The 22,719-nt window shown below is 45.8% G+C and overlaps 1 protein-coding gene across 3 annotated transcripts in view; it reads right to left on the bottom strand.

Annotated features, from left to right (window-relative positions):
* Window positions 1-22,719, bottom strand: part of bean1 (brain expressed, associated with NEDD4, 1) — a 109,167-nt gene that overhangs the window by 26,488 nt on the left and 59,960 nt on the right. For all 3 annotated transcript variants that reach the window (XM_072279205.1, XM_072279208.1, XM_072279206.1), the window contains 2 exons: window positions 13,492-13,698; window positions 7,052-7,193 (listed from right to left, as the gene is read on the bottom strand). In XM_072279205.1, coding sequence (XP_072135306.1) covers window positions 7,052-7,193; window positions 13,492-13,698 — 349 coding nt within the window. The remainder of the gene's footprint in view (window positions 1-7,051; window positions 7,194-13,491; window positions 13,699-22,719) is intronic.

Raw genomic sequence — 22,719 nt, 5'->3', positions numbered from 1 at the left:
CAGACACGACCTCAGTTTATGATCTCACTTAAAGTAATTGTGCAGGACTTCCTCAGAAGCAGCACTGTTCACACCTGTGGGTGGAATGGTAGTGTAGTGGTTAGCACAACGTTATTACAATTTGGGTGTCGGAGTTCCGAGTTCAGCTACAGTGTCATCTGCAAGAACTTTGTACGCCCTCCCCATGGTTGCATGGTTTCCTCCGGGTGCCACGGGTTCCTCCTACAGTCGAAAGGCTGACCACCTAGTAGGTTAATTGGTCATTGTAAATTGTTCCGTGATTAGGCTAGCCTACCGTGGCTCGGTAGACTGGAAGGGTCTGTTCTACGCTGTATCTCTGAATAAATAAATCCATAAATTCTGAGATCCGGGGTTTCCGGCAAGCTCAGCATGACTTGCTCAGCCCCTATTGTCCCTGAGAGGTGGTTGTGAACTGCCGCAGCCCCTCGGGTGAAGGTGCTCCCACTCCTGTCTGGAATGGGTGCCAGGGTTTGGACCCAACGATGACAAGGAAAAGGACTTGACCCCGGTATGCTTGGCCCCAGGAGATGAAAGGACTACTACTGAGAAAATGCCGTGGGAGTTAACCAGGCTTTCCTGGCAAGACACAGAACATAGTCAAAGTTTATTGTCATTTAATTATATACATGTATATAACATATATAACCATATAATGCATATAGAAATGAGACAATGTTTCTCCAAACCAGGGTGTAGAGCACAGTAGTACACAAACACACAAAACACACGATAACTTATGAAGGTAAGGATAAAACCTACAGATGAACCACACATAAATAACAAACTAAAGTGCATTAACATTAAGTATTGCAGGGTACGGAACAGATTAACCAGTGACACTTCAAATAAGATGTGGCAGGGAGTCCAGAAGCCTAATGGCCTGGGGCAGAGTACAGGCCATTCGGCCCACAATAGGGTGCTGACCTTTTAACCGACTTCCAGCAGTAATACAGGTGGATTTGGGCTAAACTGAGGGTTGGACAAATTGGAAGGAAATCTGTGCTTACCTAGAACGTAGAACAGTACAGTATAGGCCTGCAATGTTGTGCTGACCCTTTAACCTACTGCTAGATCAATCTAACCCTCCTCTCCCACATAGCCCTCTATGTTTCTATCATCCACATGCTTATTCAATCCTGGCCAACTTGATTTGATGTAAGCATCACATGCACATGCGACCAATAAAGTTAATCTTTCTTTCTATCTAAGGTTCTCTTAAATGTCCCTAATATATCTGCCTTTACCATTACCCCTAGCAGGATATTCAGAGTACATTTATTATCAAAGTATGCATCCATTATGCAACCTTGAGATTTGTCTCCTTACAGGCAGCCACAAGACAAAGAAACCAGCCAAAAAATTTAAAAGTCGGACACCGGATGTGCAGAGAAAAAAACCCAAATTATTCAAACAATAAATGCAAGCAAATAGCATTCTGAGCTAAAGTGCACAAAGTGAGTCCTTCCACAGACCCTTAGTTCAATGCAGAGCAGGGCAGCAAGCTGATCTGGCCCGACCTTCGCCTCAGGCCCCAACACCCCGACCTTTTCAATCTAGACCAGCATTGAAATCATCATTCGGACGCTGGGTTCAGTTGCCTCGTTATGCATGCGGTCTGTACCCTGCTGCCTCGATTCCAGCATGTACTCGACCTTTCCACTTTGACCCAGCACTTAAATTGTTGTCCAGGCATCCGGTTCAGTTGATTTGATACACTCTGGGTCGTGGACCTCGCTGCCTCAATTCAGCCTGTGTCCGACCTTTCCAATTCGGCCTGGCCCTTAAATCAATCGAAATTCAGGTATTCATGCACCCATCACTCTCTGTGTTAAAAAACCCATCTCTGACATCCTCCAATCAGTTTAAAACTATGCCCCCGGTATAAACCATTCCCAGCCTGAGACAAGGCCTTTGGCTGGCTGTCCATTTATAGCAATGACAGTGAGAGTTGTAATTAGGGTTGCCAACTGTCCCGTATTAGCTGGGACATCCCATATATTGGGCTAAATTGGTTTGTCCCATATGGGACCGCCCTTGTCCCGTATTTCCCTCGCTAAGGTAGAGCGTTCCTATGAAACCTTTCGTGCCGAAATCGCGTAAATCGAAGAAGCAATTACGATTAATTTATATGGGAAAAATTTCTGAGCGTTCCCAGACCCAAAAAATAACCTACCAAATCATACCAAGTAACACATAAAACCTAAAATAACACTAACATATAGTAAAAGTAGGAATGATATGATAAATACACAGCCTATATAAAGTAGAAATAATGTATGTACAGTGTAGTTTCACTTAACAGAATCAGGAAGATTAAGCCAAAACAGATTTGTAGAAAAAAAATCGGCACGTACACACATGCACATGTCACGTATGCGCATGTCACGTATGCGCACATCACGTATGCGCATGTCACGTATGCGCACATCACGCATGCGCACATCATGCATGCGCACATCACGCATGCGCACGGAGGTGCCTGCGCAAGGCTTCATGGTCATGGTAGTCTTTCTCGGAGTAAACACAAGTGTCCCATATTTGACTGCTACTTTTGTCCCTTATTTGGCAGTGAGAAAGTTGGCAACCCTAGTTGTAATGGGCTCGTGTGACTATGTGAAATGGTTCAGTTCAGTGTTGTCGGGGTTGCTTTACAGCAGGAGTAATTTTAGAAATGCTTTTATTTAGAGATACAACAGGGTAACAGGCCCTTCTGGCCCAACAAGCCTGCACTGTCCAATTACACCCGTGTGACCAATTACTCTACCAACCCGTACGTTTTTGGAACGTGGGAGAAAACCAGAGGGCCCAGAGGAAGCTCAGATGGTCATGGTGGGGAGCTCCTTACAGACAGTGGTGGGAATTGAACACAGGTCACATGCTGCGGGTAAGATAGATGATCATTTAAAGAATTATTCACACTGTAATTTTTTTTCTCATTTCTGCCTTCTCTGCAGCTCAGGGCTGAGTACAGGGGTCACCAAACATGCCACTGCATACGGTTCCTACATCCACCTATTCCAATCGCCAGTGGAAATGGGGTTCATTTTGGGAACATTAACCTTGGCACTGCAGGGCGAGGATGGGGAGGAGATTGAGGGCAGAGGGCTTGTGAAGGACTAGCAAGGGGCCGATTCGTGTTAACAACATCCAGAATTTTGGAATGGCAAAGAAAATAGGATCCGCACCAAGGACGGTCCCAAGCCTGGCTGAGAAAGGAGGAGAGTTGGACATGTGACTAGCAAACTCCATCCTGCAAAACCCCTGAGCTACGGCAACACCAGCAGAAGCTCTGGAGACCTCATTCCCTGAGAAAGGAAGAAGCTTTGCCCAGAGGACTTACGAAGTTGTGTTGTGAACACAGGCCGATCAACCTTCTGCTCAGGACAGAGGCTTCTGGCGAGCTGCTGTCGGTGGACTATGCCCTGGTAGGGGTGATGGGCTTAAGAAGAGAAGATGAAGAGGAAGGAAGAAAAGAAGGAAAACCATATTGGCACATCTGTCAGTTAAAACGCTGAGACAGTAGTGCAAAATCTCCACCCTGTCACATCATATTGCGATGAATAATTGGATAGCTCAATTTCCATGACAACCTAAACCAAAAAAAAATTACTCATTTAACAGTTGGTCATTGGCAGACCGAGTGCTGGGAGAGGAGGGGACGAGGATTTTCACAAGGACGTAGGCCTTCCTGTAGAACACCTGAAGCTGGGAAATATATCCTTATTTTAATATTTTCATCCCTCACTGATTAAGATATGGCCCTTGTGGCTAAAGGGATCGGGGGTATGGAGGGAAGGCTGGTACAGGGTTCTGAGTTGGATGATCAGCCATGATCATACTGAATGGCGGTGCAGGCTCGAAGGGCCGAATAGCCTACTACTGCAACTATTTTCTATGGTTCTATGTTTCTATCACAAGTGAAACGTCAATATCTAAACACAAGAGGTTCTGCAGATGCTGGAGGTCTTGGGCAACATGCACAAAATGGTGGAGGAACTCAGCAGGTCAGGCAACATCTATGGAGAGGGCTGCTATCCCCTTCCGTAGATGCTGCCTGACTTGCTGAGTTCCTCCATTATGTTTTGTGTGAAATGTAAATTCTGATATTTTGTTCTTGTATCGGGAATATATTTTAAGACCATAAGATCAAAAGATATAGGAGCAGAATTGGGCTATTTGGCCCATCGAGTCTGTTCTGTCATTTCATAATGGCTGATCCCTTTTCCTTCTCATCCTCAATCTCCTGCCTTCTCCCTGTATCCCCTCATGCCCTGACCAATCAAGAATCTATCAACCTCTGCCTTAAATATACCCAATGACTTGCCTCCACAGTCACCTGTAGCAACGAATTCCACACATTCACCACTGTCTGGCTAAAGAAAGAGAATATAATATTTATAATATTAACCACGATTTTTATTTTATGATATATCTTTTAGTGCATATAGCACACCAGTAAGGCTCCAGTTTCCTCCTGCAGTCCAAAGAGGTACAGATTAGAATTATTAAGCTGTGGACATGCTACGTTGATGCGGGAAGCATGGTGATACTTGCGGGCTGTCCCCAGCACATCCTCAGACTGTCTTGGTCTTTGACTGAAATGATACATTTCACTGTATGTTTCATAATACCATAAGACATAGGAGCAGAATTAGGCTAATCAGCCCATCGAGTCTGCTCCACCATTTCATGATGGCTCATTTATTATCCCTCTGAACCCCTTTCTCCCCATAACCTTTGATGCCCTGACTAATCAAGAACTTATCAACCTCCGCCTTAAATATATCCAATGACTTGGTCTCCAAAGCTGCCAGTGGCAATGAGTTCCACAGATTCACCACCCTCTGGCTGAAGAAATTCCTCCTCATCTCTGTTCCAGAAGAATTACCCTCTATTCTGAGCTGTGCCCTCTGGTCCTAGACTCTGCAACTACAGGAAACATCCTCTCCACATCCACTCTCTCTCGAGGCTTTCAATATTCAGCCTTTCGATGAACATGTGACAAGTAAAGTTAATCTAATCTTAATATGCAAAACTCGACCATCGTGACGTCCTGACTTGTATGCAGTGCTCTGACAGATGAAGTCATGCGTGACAACTGCCTTCTTTACCACCTTGTCCACTTGTGTTGCCATATCAAGGGCACCTGATAGGACCGGGAATTAGCACAGGAGTTCAATTAATGCTCACCTCCTGTGCTGACTCTCTAAAGGAAAAATCTGGTCTGTCCTCTCCTTCACCACCTAACCTTAAAACCTTCTTTTCTTTTCAGCCTTTATTAAGTAAGTGGGAATCTAGGTTTCCCTATACAATATTTCAATATTTCTTTCATAATGAGTGTGCAGAGATTTGATATGGGACCAAGCCTCGACAGGTGTACGATGGAGAGCATTCTGACTGGCTGCATCACCGTCTGGTACAGACGCTCCATTGTACAGGATCGGAAAGAGATGCAAGGGTTGTCAGCTTAGGCAGCTCCCTAATGAGCACAGCCCTCCCCACTACCAGTTCAAACCACACCATCAAGTTCGCTGATGACACAACAGTGGTTGGCCTCATCAACAGTGGCGGTGAGACAGAGTACAGAGAGAGGGTAGAGTGGCTTGTAGAATGGTGTGAGAACAACAAGAGTCTCACTGGGGACAAAACTTAAGAGACTCTGGAAAGGTGCAGGCTGACCACGCCTCACCGAACATAAGTGGTCCCTCCGTGGAGAGAGTTAGGAACACCATGTTTCTGGGAGTGCACGTATGGACGATATCACCTGGCCCCTCAACACCACCTCTTTGGACAAAAAATCACAACAGCGGCTCCACTTCCTGAGGGGATTGAGGCAAAGTGCTGCCTCCCCCCAATCTAATCAACTTTTACAGGAGTATAGGAATTACTAGGCATCTGACCAAGACCTACGAAGGATTATGAGGACTGCTGAGAGAATCATCGGGGTCTCTCTTCCATCCATTAGAGATATTTATCAGGAGCAGAACTCTTTGCATTGTCAATGATCCCCCCCATCCACCCCACAATCTCTTTGACCCCTACCATCAGGCAGGAGGTATCGTAGCATTCGGACAGGAACTGTTAGGATGGGAAGCAGCTTCTTCTCCCAGGCCGTGAGACCACCAAACTCCCTGCTACCACCCAGGTCTCATCGTCAATGAAGCACCAGTAGTGTTAAACTGTTTACTTTGTAAATTGTGTTGTAAATGCACCTTATGCTAAATGTCAGTCTTCTGGAACATATTTAATTATTTGTTAATTTACTTGCGGTAATATTACTTTACGTGCTGGGTGTGAGTTATAAGTACAGTGTGCTCTGTGGTCCGGAGGAACATTGTTTCATTTGACAGTATACATTACACAGCTGAATGACAATAAACTTGAACTTGATCTTCAAAAAGCCAGTGCCTCAGAAGTGGCATCCATCATGAAGGGCTCCATCGTCCAGGACACTTCCCCTTCTCATGGCTACTATCACGGAGGAGGTACAGGAGCCTGAAGACACACACTTAACGTTTTAGAAACAGCTTCATCCTCTCCGCCATCAGATTGCTGAATGGATCATGAACATTACCTCACTAATTTGCTCTTGTCTTGCACAACGTTTTTTCAGTGTAGACCTATTGCAATTGACAGTAATTTTTCCATACTGCACTGCACCGCTGCAAGACAACGCATTTCACAACAACACACACAGAATGCTGGAGGAACTCCGCAGGCCAGGCAGCGTCTATCGAAATGAATAGAGTCGATGTTTTGGGCCAAGACCTTTCTTTTGGACATATATTTCACAACATACTGTATATCAGTTATGATAAAGCTAGCTTCTGACTCTGATCCGCCTGGACCACTTGGACGATGAGAGTCTGAGTTCCTGCACAAGGAAGGGGTGATCAATGTAAAACTGGAGAAAAAAATGGATACATGGACACGGTCAGGAAGAGAAAGAACCACGCTAGCCTGGCCTCCACGGCACATTCTACTGTCTCTGACCTTGCAGGAGGGGCAGCGGGCTGGGGATATCACTTACTGTGGTGGAGAATCTTGGTACATCACGTTGACCTGAGAGAGCGTCTCCGTGTAGGAATCAAAGTCAAAGACCGGTGGATAATCCTCGATACAAGTTGACCTTAGCTCACCAATGGACTCTCCAAATGAAAAGGCATCTGGGGCTGTGGAACAGAAACATGGAGATATGATCAAGCCACGTTTTATTAACTACGCTTCAAACCACAAGCTGCATCATCATCTGGAATGGGATCTGCACGAGATCAGAAAAAGCTGCAGAAAGTTGTGAACTCAGTCAGCTCTATCATGGGCACTAGTTTCCCCAACATCAAGAACACCTTCAAAAGGAGATGAAGAGATCTTGTAAGTGAGTGCATAGGTTATTCTTTCTCTTAGCACTACATATTTACTTCTTATTGTAATTTATAGTTTTTTATTATGTATTGCAATGTACTGCTGCTGCAAAACCACACATCTCGAATTCTGAAAATGCCATGTTTTATAGATGAAACTGAGCCACCCATTGTGCTGGGAAAACTATCTGCTCTTTTGTGTTGGAGGGAACTTGTTGAGGAATCAGGACTATTTGAACCTGCACCATAGATCTGCAAACCCAACCATTTATGTACTTATCCAAACTTCTCTTAGACGTTGCAATTGAACTTGCAGAGGCCACTTCCCCTGGCAGCTCATTCACACTTGCATTTCTCTGTGTGAAGAAATTCCCCCTCAGCTTCCCAGGTGCAATGAAAAACTTGCTTTCTGCAGAATCACTGAAACAGGCCCTTTGGCCCATCTAGTCTATGCCAAACTGTTATTCATCGAACTGCACCTGGACCACAGACGTCCATACCCCTCCCATCCACGTACTTTTCCAAAGATGTCTCATCACATACTCCGAGGGCAAGGACAGAAAAGGTTAAACATAGAGTATCTACACATTTCCAATAATGAACACAGGAACTTAAGAAACCGCAGAGAGCGGTTGTCTCTGCTCAATACACAGCAGATGCTGCCTCAAGAAGACACCGTCTGTCATCAGAGACTCCCACCATTTGGGCCACGATGTCTCCTTGCAGCTACCATTGGGCAGCAGGTACAGAAACCTGAGGTCTCACATCACCTGGTTCAGGAACAGCTCCTTCCCTTCAACCACTCAGTGTTTGAGCTAGCCAGCCCAGCCCTGATCACTGCAGTTAAGCAACATGATGACTGCTGTAAGTAAGCTCTTCATTGCACCTGGGAACCTGGGAGGCAACTTATTCACTCAGAGGATAGTGTGAATATGGAACGAGCTGCCAGTGAAAGTGGTGAATGGGGTTCAATTGCAACATTTCAGAGCTGTTTGGATAGGCACATGGATGAGATTGGTATAGAGGGTCATGGTCCAGGTGCAGGTCGATGGCACTAGGCAGGTTAATCGTTTGGCACAGACTAGATGGGCCAAAGGGCCTGAAGGTGCGTCTGTGCTCGACCCTATGCTCGACTCCTCTGCTTTCCCAATTCAGGGGCAATTTCTTTCTCCCATGGACATATCAGATGCCTTCTTCTCCAGCCCTTTACCTTTCCCACCCATCTGGCTTCACCTATCACCTCCCAGCTTGTCCTCCTTCTGTTGACCCCTCCTTCTTATCCTTCCCCCTTCCTCTCCAGTCCTGAACAAGGGTCTTGGCCCAAAACGTCAACTATTTAATCATTTTCATAGATGCAGCCTGACCTGCTGAGTTCCTCTGGCACTTCGTGCTTGATGGAGGTATATCAGGTATAAAATTATGAGGGCTAGAGGTCAGGCAAATGCAAGCAGGTTGAGTGAGACTAGAATTAGAGGTTATAGGTTAAGGGTGAAAGGTGAAATATTTAAGGGGTACCCAAGGGGGAGCTTTTTCATTTGGAAGGTGGTGGGAGTGTGGAATGAGCTGCCAGAGGACGTGGTGAATGTGGGTTCAACTGTAGCATTTAAGAGAAGTTTGGATAAAGTACATGGATGGGAGTGGAATGGAGGGATATAGACTGGGTCAATGGGACAAAGCAGAATGACAGTTCAGCATGGACTAGATGGGCTGAAAGGCCTGTTTCTATGCTGTAGCACTCTATGACTCTGTCCCTGTACTTGTGCATACGACAATAAACTTGATTTTGACTTTGATGTGGATCAGTTCCAACACGAGAAGGAAATCCCCGTCTCTTCACTGTATTGAATTTCTATCACCATTTGCATGTTTATGGAGAAGGTGGAATGATCTGAATTAGAATCAGATTTACTGCCACTGATCTACTGTCAGTGACCACTTCATTAGGGACATAAGTGGAACCTGTTCTGGTCTTCTGCTGCTGTAGCCCATCCACTTCAAGGTTCAGTGTGCTGTGCATTTAGAAATGCTCTTTTGCACCCCACTGTTGTAACACGTCACCTTCCTGTCAGCTTGAACCAGTCTGGCCATTCTCATCTGACCTCTCTCACTGACAAGGCGTTTTCCCCCACAGAACTGCCACTCACTGGATTTTTTTTTGTTTCTCTCTGTAAACTCTAGACTGTTGTGTGTGAAAATCCCAGGAGATCAGCAGTTTCTGAGATACTCAAGCCACCCTGTCTGGCACCCACAATCATTCCACAGTCAAAGTCACTTAGGTCACATTTCTTCCTCATTCTGATGTTTAGTCTGAACAGCAACTGAACCTCTTGACCATGTCTGTATGCTTTTATGTATCGAGTTGCTGCCACATGATTGGCTGATTAGATATTTATATTAATGAGCAGGTCTACCTAATAAAGTGGCCACCGAGTGTAAGTAGTGAAATATATTAATTTGTGGCAACAATACTGGTAATACATAAAGTTATTAGTAATATTAAAGGTAAAGGAATCGCGCAGAAAACGGGAATACGAGGTCGTGATATCGGGGAATCGAGGAATTGAGGCAGACAGGCGAGTGTATGAAAGGGAAGAGGTATCTTTGAACACAGTGACCCTGACTTGAGGCTACAGATTGTTTCCTTGTCCCTGTGCACAGTTTTTAAGAAGCTGACTGCTGGTACAAAGTCCGACAGAAATAAATCTGAGCTCGGTGACCAGCCAAGCAGAGCAGGTTGCATTAGAAGGAGGCAAATTTGCAGGAGACTTTGCTGCTCTGAATTGTCTTGCTGATGACCTTGAACCGATCCACGGACGTGACAAGCAAACCAATACCCAGGCGCTGGAGCCTATTCCAACATAATGTCTGCCAGAACAAGTCAGGGTCAATGCTGGATATATTATACGGACTGACAGTTCCCTAATGGTCTGTCTCATGCTTCACGCTCTCCTGATTCACACCAGCCTCTTGCTTTTCAGTGACAGACAAAGAATATGAATCTTATTTTAATTTTACTAATTTATTTAGAGATACAGCGTGCAACAGGCCTTCCAGCCCAGCAGCCCACTGATTTAACCCTAGCCTAATCACAGGACAATTTACAATGACCAATTAAATTACTAACCGGTATGTCTTCGAATTGTGGGAGCAAACTGGAGCACCCGGAGGAAACCCACGTGCACACGGGAAGAACGTACAAACTTCTTGCAGAGGTCACTGGAATTGAACTCCGATGACCAGAGCTGTAATAGCGCTGTGCTAACCGCGACACTACCATGACACCCATGGTACCAAGGAATCTTTAAAGAAGACATGCAGGGCAGTATTTTTAATAGACATTGTGGTGGGTGCCTGAGGTGGCGGGGGTGGTCTCATAGATGCTGCCTGACCTGTTGTGTTCCTCCAGTTCCTTTGTGTGTCACTGCAGATTTTCAGCGTTCCCACTCTCACCAATCTCTGCTACCAACACTGGCTAATTTTCTCCCTTCTCCTTTCCCGGTGAAGGATCGTTGTGTCCTTTATCTAAGAAAAGATGTGCTGGCATAGGAGAGGGTCCAGGGAAGATTCACGAGAATGATTCAGGGAATGAAAGGGTTAACATATAAGGAACATTTGATGGCTCTGGGTGTGTACTCACTGGAGTTTAGAAAAATGGGGGGGGTGTGTGGAATCTCATTGAAACCTATCAAATTTTGAAGGACCGAGGCAGACTGGATGTGTAGAGGATGTTTCCTATAGTGGGGGAGTCCAGGACCAGAGGGCACAGCATCAGAATAGAGAAATGTCCATTTAGAAAAGAAATGAGGAGGAATTTCTTTAGTGAATTCAGAGTTCACTCTGTGGAATTCATTGCCATGGATGACTTTGGAGGCCAAGTCATTGAGTATATTTAAAGAAGAAGTTGATAGATTCTTGATTAGTCAGGAACCAAAAGTTAGGTGAGAAGGCAGGAGAATGGGTTTGAGTGAGAGAATAAATCAGCCATGATGGAATGGGGAGAAGACTTGATGGGTCAAATGGCCTGATTCTGCTTCTATGTCTTATGGACTTGATGTCTGATGATTCTTTCTCTTTCCCTGTGGATGCTGCCTGACCAGCTGAGTCTTTCTCTCAGCTTTCATTTTAGACATCCAGTGTCTGCAGTTCTTTTCTCTCAGGTGGGGCTCAGTGTCATACAGCACTGCATTACATTGTTGATCTTTGCTCTTACTCCCTGACAGAATTCCCTGGCTTGGAGTGCAATGTACAATTTGCTGAGGAACCCAGTGGGTTGAATATTATCTGTAGGTGGGAAGACTGGGGTGGTGGGGATGGAGAGAAATTGCTAACGTTTCCATTCAAAAGCCTGCATTGGGACTTTTGACCTGTAACATTGACAATTCTTCCCAACTTGCTCCTTTAAGCCCGGGGTAAACACTGCTGAGCCAGTCCAAGTGGGAGAGGGGAGTATTTCTCTTATCATTGTTTAGGTATGATTCGAAATGACCATTACCCAGAATATAAAAAAGTTAAGTGGCTCTGAGATTAAAGATTGGTTTTGATCTCACTGATAGCACATTCCTACTTTAAAAAATAATCTTTTAAAAACAATATTTTATTTTCATATATCCCGTGTGTTACTGTGGGAATGTGAGAATGTGTGCGCGTGTGCAAATGTGAGTGTGTGTGTATAAATATGTGAGTATGCACATGTAAATATAAGTGCAAGTGTAAATATGTGTGTGCGAATGTGAGTATGTGGATGTAAATATGTGGTGTGTGAATGAGAGTGTGCGTGTGCAAGTGTGCCCGTGTGAATGAGTGCGCGCAAATGAGTGCACATGCGAGTGAATGCATGTGCGTGTGTGTGTGAATATGTGCACGTGTGTTACGCACGAGTGTGCGAGTCTGTGGATATCAATGTATGCTTGCGTATGTGTGAGTCTACATGTGAGAATGTGTATCAGTGTGAGTGAGTAACTGTGTGTGTGTTTGAACGAGTGAGTGACTGTGTGTGTGTGAGTGAAAGCAAGAGAGAGTGTGTGCGTGTGAATGTGAGCAAATATGTGCGTGTGAATTTGTGCCTGAGTGAGTGTGTGAATTAATGGACCCACTCCAATGACCATGCATGGGCCCAGGGTACCTCCAGTTAGGTTCCCAGAACAAAAGGCATATATTATTTATTTTTATTTAGAGATACAGCAACGACCGTGGTGTCCAATTAGACTCATGTGACTAATTAAGCTCTTATCCTGCGCATCTTTGTAATGTGGGCAGAAACCAGAGCACCCAGAGGAAACTCATGTGGTCACGGGGAGAATGTACAGACTCCTACAGACAGCAGCGGGAATTCAACCGCGATAGCTGGATCTGTAATGAAGTTACACTAACTGCTACTCTCCAGTGTCCCCTTATATATCCTGGGAACAGATTTCTGGGAAGAGGGGCCGACCAAGATCAGCCCAAGCTCACTGAATTGCTCAGTAGGTTAAAGAGGCTGAATGGCCGACTTGTTCCTCTTCCTCAAGTCCTGAAGGTCTGATAGGAGCTCTGCTCTGCAATAGCTCGATGTCCACCCTGCTAGTCTTCTTGAGCTAATGGACAATGTTGCACTGGCATTTTGAACCATCGCCGGACCCGAGGTCCTTCCTCCTCCAACCTCCGCCCCGAGTCCCCGTCACTACCACTTGCCCCTCGTGCCTGACCTGTCACTTCTCCTGGTGAGGTCAAGGAAGGAACCACCCATCCCAGAATCCCTTTAACCCATTACCATCAGGAAGGAGGTACAGGAGCATCAGGACTGGGACTGCCAGACTGGGTAACAGCTTCTTCCCTCAGGCTGTGAGACTAATGAGTACACTGTCACCACCGGGCTCTCATCACTAGGACAGCGAGATGTTTACTGTTTACCTGTGCTGCGCACTACATACATTTTGAATTATATCTAACTTCTTGAGGTAATATTTTGTTTTATGTGTGATATATGTTTTGTAGGTGCACCGTGGTCCGGAGTCACATTGTTTTGTTTGGTTGTATATACATGCAGTCATATGGCAACAAACTTGACTCTGAACTTGAAACGCAAGGGAGGGTGGGGTGGGTTGCTGATCAGAGCGCTCGAGAGGCTCACCGTAACTGGCTTCCGCCCTGATATTGGAGTTCCTCAGCCGGCTGTCCTTCCTGAAGCTGCCGACGATGATGGTCATGCAGGAGAGGAAGAGGACCAGGCCGATGACGATGCCCGCCACGACCAGGGGTGACACTAGCAGGTTGGCATCACTGCCGCTCTCGTAGTGCGGATACCCGTGGCTCCCGCCGCTCTGGTTCGACAGCAGCTCTGCAGGAGCACAGAAGGTTTGTGATGAGCTTTTGCTGGCGTGAAAAGACTTCACAGTCAGTGTTGAAACATTACCCAGCAGTGCACGGCAACCGCCCCCCCCGGCATCCCTCCCACTGCCTTTGTGAATCTGCATTTAGATCTCTTTCGAAATTCTGATAGTGACTGAGGGGAAACAAATAAACACAGTGACATATACATCCTCAGCAACACACACAAAACGCTGGAGGAACTCAGCAGATCAGGCAGATGGAAAGGAATAAACAGTCGACATGTTGGTCTGGGACCCTTCCTCTGGACTGGAAAGGAAGGGGGAAGATGCCAGAATGAGAAGGTGGGGGGAGGAGAAGAGGGAAAAATTAGAAGGTGATAGGTGAAGTCAGGTTGGTGAGGGGGATGGGAATGAAGCAAGAAGCCGGGAGGTGATAAGTAGAAAAAGGGCTGAAGAAGAAGGAATCTGATAGGAAAGAAGAGTGGACCATGTGAGAAAGGGTACGAGGAGGGGCACCAGGGGGAGGTGGGAGGCAGGTGAGGAGAAGAGGGAAGAGGCCAGAGTGGGGAATGGAAGAAGATGGAATGGGGAGGAGTGCACATCTTTCCGACCTAGTGAACTTGAGCTAAGCAAACTGGATCAACTGGAAGGAAGCCAGTGTTTACATAGGTCACAGTACAGGCCATTCGGCCCACAATATTGTGCTGACCTTTTAACCCACTCCAAGATCAATCTAACACTTCCATCCCACATAGCCCTCCATTTTTCTTTCAACCATGGGCCTATCTGAGAGTCTCTTAAAAAGAATATAGAATTGTTACTTTTTATAGCAGTTTAACTTTCCTATGCTTGCCTGTACTTTTATATAATTATCAATATACACTTGGCCACTTCACTTGGTTCGTCCTGTACCTAATAAAGCGGCCATTGAGTGTGTGCTCATGATCTTTTGCTTTGTAGCCCATCCACTTCAAGGTTAGACATGTTGTGCGTTCAGAGGTGCTCCTCTGCACTGTTGTAACGTGTGGTTATGTGAGTTACTGTCACTTTCCTGTTAGTTTGAACCAGTCTGGCCATTCTCCTCTGGCCTCTCTCATTAACAAGGCAGTTTTGCTCACAAAACTGCTGCTCACTGGATGATTTTTGTTTTTCACACCATTCTCTGCAAACCCTAGAGCAGGGGTTCCCACCTTTTTTTTTAACGCCACGGACTAATACCATTAAGCAGTCTGTGGACCCCTGGTTGGAAACCTATGCGTCTAGAGACCGTTGTGGGTGAAAATCCCAGGAGATCAGCAGTTTTCGTGATACTCAAAGCACAAGACCCAGGAAATAGAATTAGTGCATTCAGTCCATCCCGTCATTCTTCTCAACACCATTCTCTTGCCTTCTCCCCGCAACCTTTGATGCACTGATTAATGACGACATCCTGTCTGGCACCAACAATCATTCCATGGTCAAAGTCACTGATCACATTTCTCCCCCATTCTGATATTTGGTCTGAACAACAACTGAACCTCTAGGCCATGTCTGCATGCTTTTATGCTTTGAGATGCTGCTACATGATTGGCTGATTAGGTAACTTGCTTTAATGAGCAGGTGTACAGGTGGACACTGAGTGTAGGTTAATTAATTCAGTGAATTTTTCAGTAATTGCAGTTCAGCTGTTTCTGTATTTTTCTACAGGCCCCTGGGTCGGTGCTCCTGGAAGTGAGAGGCCTGACGTCTGCAGGTCTGGGGTGAGGATCGGAGGTTGGTGGCCGGGAGGTGTTCCGTCCTGGTGTGGGAGGCCTGTCTGGGTGTGGGTGTAGGTGGGTGGGGGGGGGAAGAAACGAGCTTATTTTACTGTTGCTGTTTTGAGTCACTGTCATTGTTACTTATTAAACCTATCACCCCTGCTGTGGTACAGGCCACTGATAGCAGCTTGCCAGAGTCCTCTGAGATCTTTGGAGCTTCTGCTAGTGTTTCTGTAGCTCTGGGTTTTTATGGGATGGGGTTACTAGCCACATGCCCACTCCTCCTCCTCTTGCAGGTGGGCTTGGGACTGTCCATGGCAGATATTGTCGTTGCTGTTTCTTGTTGAACGTTGGCTGCGTGTTTTTCTACTGAACATTGTGGACTGGCGTGTTGGTGCCGGAATGCGTGGCGATACTTGTGGGCTGTCCCCAGCACCTCCTTAAGTTGTGTTGTTTGTTAAAACAAACGGCACATTTTACTGTATGTTTCGAATAACACATGATAAGTAAACAAATCGAAATCTGAATCTGATTGACGGAGTGCTGGAGGACGAGACTCTCACAAACTTTAGAAGCACTTGGACCAGCACAGAAAGCCAATGACCTTCTGCAAGGTAAATAGGATTAGTACAGGTGGGGATAGCTGCAGAATGAGGTTTATAGAACATAGAACATAGAAATCTACAGCACGTTACTGGCCATTTGTCCACAATGCTGTGCTGACCATGTAACCTACTCTGGAAACTGCCTAGAATTTCCCTACCACATAGCCCTCTATTTTTCTATGTACCTATCTAAGAGGCTCTTAAAAGACCCTATTGTATCCGCTTCCACAACCATCGCTGGCAGTGCATTCCATGCAGCCACCACTCTGTGTGTGAAAAACTTACCTCTGATATCCTCCATTTCCAAGCTCCTTAAAACTATGCCCCCTCATGTTAGCCATTTCAGCCCTGGGAAAACGTGTCTGGCTATCTACCCAATCAATGCCTCTCATCATCATATACACCTCTATCAGGGCACCTCTCATCCTCTGTCACTCCAAGGAGAATAGGCCGAGTTCACTCAACCTATTCTCTTAAGGCATGCTCCCCAATCCAGGCAACATCCTTGTAAGTCTCCTCTGCACTCCCTCTATAGTGTGCACATCCGCAGTTTGTAGATGGTGTGCTGACTTAGACGATCAGAATTGTCCAGATAGTATAGGACGTGATGGATTACTCTTGGAGTATTGTGTGCCGTTTTGAGTGACAAACTCATGGAGTCATTCAGCATGGAAAAAGGCCTGTTGGCCCATCTCGTCCATGCTAACTGTGTTGCCCAGTGAGTTGGTCCATCAGTCTGCACTTCAGAATCAGAATTAGGTTGATTATCACTGACCTGCATTGTGAAGTTTGATATTCTGCAATAGCAGTACAGAGCAAGACATAAAAATTACTAAGTTACAAAATAAACAGACAAAGAGAGAACGAGGAATAGCGAGGCACTGCTCACAAATCTGATGTTGGAGGGGATGTGCTATTCCTATAGATGGCTGTGGGGCTTCAGGCTTTGTGTGATCCTGTGCACTGCAGTGTCCATACCAGCTGGAGATGTCTGTAACCCAGTGGCACAGTGGGGTAGCAGCTAGTGAGTCACTTTACAACGCCAGAGGTCTGTGTTCAGTCCCCGCCGCTGGCTGTAAGGGGTTTGTAGGTTTTGCTCACGACCACATTAGTTTCTTCCAGGTTCTTTTGTTTCCCCCCAAGTTCCAAAGAGCGACAGGTTAGTCAGTTGTGGACATGCTATGTTAGTGCTGGAGGCATGGAAACACTTGCAGGCTGCCCCCAGCACATCCTCAGACTGTGTTGGTCGTTGAGGCGAGTGACACATTTCATTGTATGTTTTGATGTACATGTGACAAATAAAGGTAATCTTTAAAGATCTTTATTGTTAATGTCCCACCTCAAACACCATTTCTGGTCACTCATTCCAAACACACACCATGCCTCTGATCTTAACCCTATGTCCCTGTTGAAGAGTTCCAGAGTGTGGGAACTGGCCTATATGCACAGCAAACACTTTATTAGCTGCAGGAGTAGAAGCCGGTGTGGTCTTCTGGTGCTGTAGCCCATCTTCTTCAAGGTCTGCTGTGTTGTGGATTCAGAGACACTGCTCTGCACACCACTGTGGTAGCATGTGGTTATTTGAGCTACTGTCACCTTCCAATCAGCTTGAACAAGCTTGGCCATTCTACTCTGACCTCTCTCATTAACAATGTATTGGTGCCCACTGAACTGCCATTGACTAAAGTTATTTTTAATTTTCACACTACTCTCTGTAAACTCTAGTGAAAGCTATGTGTGAAAATCCCAGGAAATCAGCCGCTTCTGAGATACGCAAACCACCCTATCAAATACCAACAATCATTCCACAGTCAAAGTCACTTAGATCACATTTCTTTCCCAGGCTGATGTTTGGTCTGAACAACAACTGAACCTCTTGACCACGTCTGCATGCTTTTATGCATTGAGTTGTTGTCATATGGTTGGCTGCTTGGATATTTTGATTAACAAGGTGTACGGGTGTACCTAATAAAGTGGCTACTGAGTACAAGTTCTAAGGAGGGAGGAGAAGATGACAGCATCTTCGGTGAAATGATATCGTATTTGTTAAATAGGGGCCGTGCACAATCCTGATTTGATGGAGATGGACGTGAGAAGCACAGAGGAATATCTGGAGAAACTTCTGAAATGCCCAGTTCGCTGCCACTGCTACCGTGTGATCGAGAATCTCCGAAGGGAAGGCCCCAAATCCTCGGCTTTACCTGTTGCTGGCAGCCGGGGCTGGGGTCAAAGCACTCGGCAGAGATGGTGCTCGGTGTCGGAGGGCTGGTCGGAGGCTCGAAGTTTTTGGAAGGACTGAGAGTCAGACTGTGGTTGGATGCTTCCAGGATGCTGCATCAGCAAGTTTGCGGCCCTGGAAGCTCATGGCAGGGAGAGTTTCTCCCTTCTACCGTCTGCGTGAGATGTTGGGACTTCCGAGAGACTTTGAGACTTTTTTTTTTACCATGCCCATGGTCTGTTCTTCTATCAAATTATGGTATTGTTGCACTGTTGTAACTATATGTTATAATTATGTGGTTTTTGTCAGTTTTTCAGTCTTGGTCTGTCTTGTGTTTCTGTGATATCACACTGGAGGAACATAGTATCATTTCGTAATGCATGCATTACTAAATGACAATAAAAGAGGACTGCGTGTCCTCATAATCTAATCTAATCTATTGTCCGTGCTGACCAAATTGCCTACTTGAGCTAATGCCATTTGCCTGCATTTGGCCCATATCTCTTTAGTCTTTTCTACCTAGGTACCTGTCCAAATGTTCTTAAATAGATTTGGAATTTATTCCCTGGAATGTAGGAGAATAATGGGTGATTTGATAGAAGTATACAAAATTATCAGGGGTATAGATAGGGTAAATGCAAACAGGCTTTTTCTACTGAGACGTCAACTAGAGGTCATGAGTTAAAGATGAATGGTGAAATGTTTAAGAGGAGCATGAAAGAAGTCTTCACTCAGAGGGCGTTAAGAGTGTGGATCGAACTGCCAGTGCAAGTGGTGGATGAGGGGTCGATTGTAATCTTTAAGAGAAATTTGGATCGGTACACGGATACGATATGGTCTGGATATAGCTCGGTGGGACTATGGGACTAGGCAGATTAATGGCTAGGCATGAAAGGTGGTGTAGTGGCAGTGGTCCTGGGTTCAAATCCGGCCGGCTCCTTGCACACTTTCCTGCTGTGCTGGGTTGAGCTTCTGGCTAGCCCTGGAGTTCTGAACTACCTGCCATACCAGCATGTTTGCTTTCAGTGACAGATTACAAGAATACCCAGGTCCTGCCTCACACCAACACTTACTGCAGCTCTAACAATTATAGAAAAGATGTAGAAGCTTTAGAGAGGGTGCAGAGCAGGTTTACCAGGATGCTGCCTGGATTAGAGAGTGTATCTTAGAAGGATAGATTGAGTGAGCTAGGGATTTTCTCTTTGGAATTGAAGGAGGATGAGAGGTGACTTTATAGAGGTGTACAAGATGATAAGAGACAAAATGGTCAGCCAAAGACATTTTCCCAGGGCAGAAATGGTTACTATGAGAAGACATACTTCTAAGGTGATTGGAGAACAGCATAGAAGGGGAAGTCAGAGGCAGTGCATTGGGTAGCAGTGGTGGTGGAGACTCTTAGATAGGTACATGGATGATAGAAAAAAGGAGGGCTAAGTAGGAGAAAAGTGTTAGATTAATCTTATGGTAGGTGAAATGGTCGGCACAATATTGTGGCTGAAGGGCTTGTACTGTATTGTTAAGTGCTGAAACCAGCTAAAATGGCCAATAATAGAACTCACTATTTGTAATAATTACATTACTGAAACTTCGAGGGATAACCCAAGGAGACAGTGGGTCTGCGAAATCTGGCAATAACAAGCTTCGAACGAGTCTTAAAAGCCCTTGTGTCTGGATCATAGCCATGGAGTGTACAATTCAGAAACAGGCCATTTGGCCCACTGTGTTGATGCTAACCATTGTGCCCATCTATAGTAATTCTACTTGGTTGCATTAATTCCATCTCCCTCTCTGCCCTGCTAATTCAGAATGAGAATCAGGTTTGTTATCAGTGACATAAGTTGTGTCATTTGTTGCTTTGCAGCAGCTGTACAGTGCAAAACATAAAAAATTACTAGAAGTTACAATGCAAGGTAGTGAATACATCAACAGTGCAAAAGAAGGATAGTGAGGTAGTGTTCATGGACCATTCAGAAACCTGATGCCAGAGGGGAAGAAGCTGTTTCTAGAATGTTAAATGTGTGTCTTCAGGCTCCTGTACCTCCTCTCTGATGACCATGATGGGAAGAGAGCATGTCCCTGGTGGCGAGAGTCCATAGTGGTGGACGCCACCTTGATGGGACATCGCCATTTGAAGATGTCCTCAATGGTGGCTGAGTCTACAACCCTCCGCAGCCTCTTACGATCCTGTGTACTGGAGCTTCCATACAGTCGGTGAGGCAACCAGTCAGAGTGCTCTCCGTGGTACATCTGTAAAAATTTGCAAGCGTCTTTGGTGACGTACCAAATCTCCTCAAGCTCCTAATAAAGTCGAGCTGCTAGTGTGTCCTCTTCAAGAACCTGTACAGATGTATCTTAAATGTTGCTAATGTTCTTGCCTCCACCAACAACTCTAGAAGATCATTCCCCATACCAACTACGCACATGTGAAAAATTCACCCCTCAGATCTCCTTCAAACCTCCCTCTCACCACCACCATGGAAAACAGATTTTGACCGTCTAACATCTATGCTTCATATAGTTTCATTTACCTCTGTCAGGCCACGTCTCAGGTCATAGAGTCATCTAGAACATTTCATGGATACAGTCCATGACAATGTGGTGCCCACCCAGCTAGCCCCATCTTCCCGTGATTGGCCCATATCCCTCAAAACCCCACTGCCCTATGTACAATACTGGCAAAAGTCTTAGGTACATATAATATACACATACAGCTAGGGTGCCTAAGACTTTTGCACAGTACTGCATTGGCACAGATAGCGAGTTTGCAAATCTGGCAGAAGCAAAGGATGTTGGGAATGGCGAGGGTGGAGTGCCACAGGAGGGGTGTGGGACATGTGGCAGAGAAGGTGTGCCTGGAGCAGGGGTTGGCGCGGGTGCATACACACCCAGCCCTGAGACACCAGGCAAGGTAATTTGATTCCAAAAAATTGTTTTATTGATCATCACAGAATGTCTCTCTGGGGCGCTTCCCACTCCCTCCCCTCCCCCTTCCCCTTTTCCCAACCACGATTCCCCTCTCCCTGTGCCTTTCCCACTCTCAGTCCACAATAGAGACCCATATCAGAATCAGGTTTATCATCACTCACATATGTCATGAGATTTGCAGCAGCAGTACAGTACAGTACATAAGGTTACTCTCAGGCACCCTAGTTATATACAAGTGCTGAAGACTTTTGCAAGGTACTGTATACCGTCAATTGCTTCTACAGTGAAACTGTTGTATCTGCCTCAACCACTTCCTCTGGCAGCTCCTTCTATTCACTCACCACCCTCTGTATGAAAAGTTACCCCTCAAGTCCCTTTTAAATCATTCCCCTCTCACCCTAAATCGGTGCACCCTAGTTTTGGACTCCCCTACCCCGGGGAAAAGATTGTTACAGCCTAGTTTTGGACTCCCCTACCCTGGGGAAAAGATTGTTATAGCCCACCTCATAATATTTCTATCAGGTCACCCCTCATTCTCCTATTTCCAAGGAATATAGCCTGGCCAACCTCCCCTTGAACTCCAGGGCACTCTAGTCTTGGTAACATCCTTGTTGAAGGCCCTGGAGAGAAAGGTTTGGTACGGACGATATCCAATGGGCACTGCTCTTGGCTGGATACACTGCCTCAGCAAAGCAGCCTCCATCATCAAGGAAACACAGCATCCAGGCTATGCTCTCTTCACACTGCTACCAGCAGGAAGGAGGTACGAGAGTTTTATGTCTCACTTCACCAGGTTCAACCATCAGGCTCCTCAACCTGCATGGATAACTTCAGTTACCACAATTCTGGACTGATCCCACAACATACAGGCTCAGTTTCAAGGTTGGGCATGGGGCTAGAAACCTCATCCCATAAAAAGCCAGAGCTTCAGAAACACCAACAGAAGCTCCAAAGACCTCACCCCTGGGAGAGGAAGGATCTTCAGCTGCTACACCTTGAAACACCGAAAGACTGGCCCAGGACAAGGGACTCTGGCGAGCTGCTATCGGCAGCCTATGCCCCAGTAGGGGTGATTTCCTTGTAGGTAAGTAAGTAGTATATAGTAAGCTATTTAAGATTCAGATTTATTTATCCCAGGTACATTGAAACAAATAGTGAAATGCCTCATTTGTGTGCTCTAAAGATGTGCTGGTAGCAGCGCACAATGTAGATATACTACACATACTTTAATAATAAATTTACTTTAACTTCTGAGTTGTTTAAACAATTTGTTTTTCTGAGTTAGATTATCAGAAAACAGCCACTGCAGGATACACAGGAGGAAGTTCCCAGCAGGGCTTATGAACATCCCGTCCAGGGAGTGGAGATGATAGGAGTGGTGGTAAGGCTCCGGTCGGGGCCACCCTGACAACTACGTTCAGTGCTGTCGGTGAACGGCCTCTGCATCAACACAACACACTGTATAAGAAACGATGAAAATAACGTAATGAGCCCAACAATCCCACAATCCCATATGCCAGCTGAGGAGGGGCAGGGCTTCTTAAA

This window comes from Mobula birostris, chromosome 15, assembly GCF_030028105.1.
Source record: "Mobula birostris isolate sMobBir1 chromosome 15, sMobBir1.hap1, whole genome shotgun sequence".
NCBI classification, from domain to species: domain Eukaryota; kingdom Metazoa; phylum Chordata; class Chondrichthyes; order Myliobatiformes; family Myliobatidae; genus Mobula; species Mobula birostris.
Note: the sequence above shows the minus strand (reverse complement) of the source record. Positions and strands in the feature narration are given on the sequence as shown.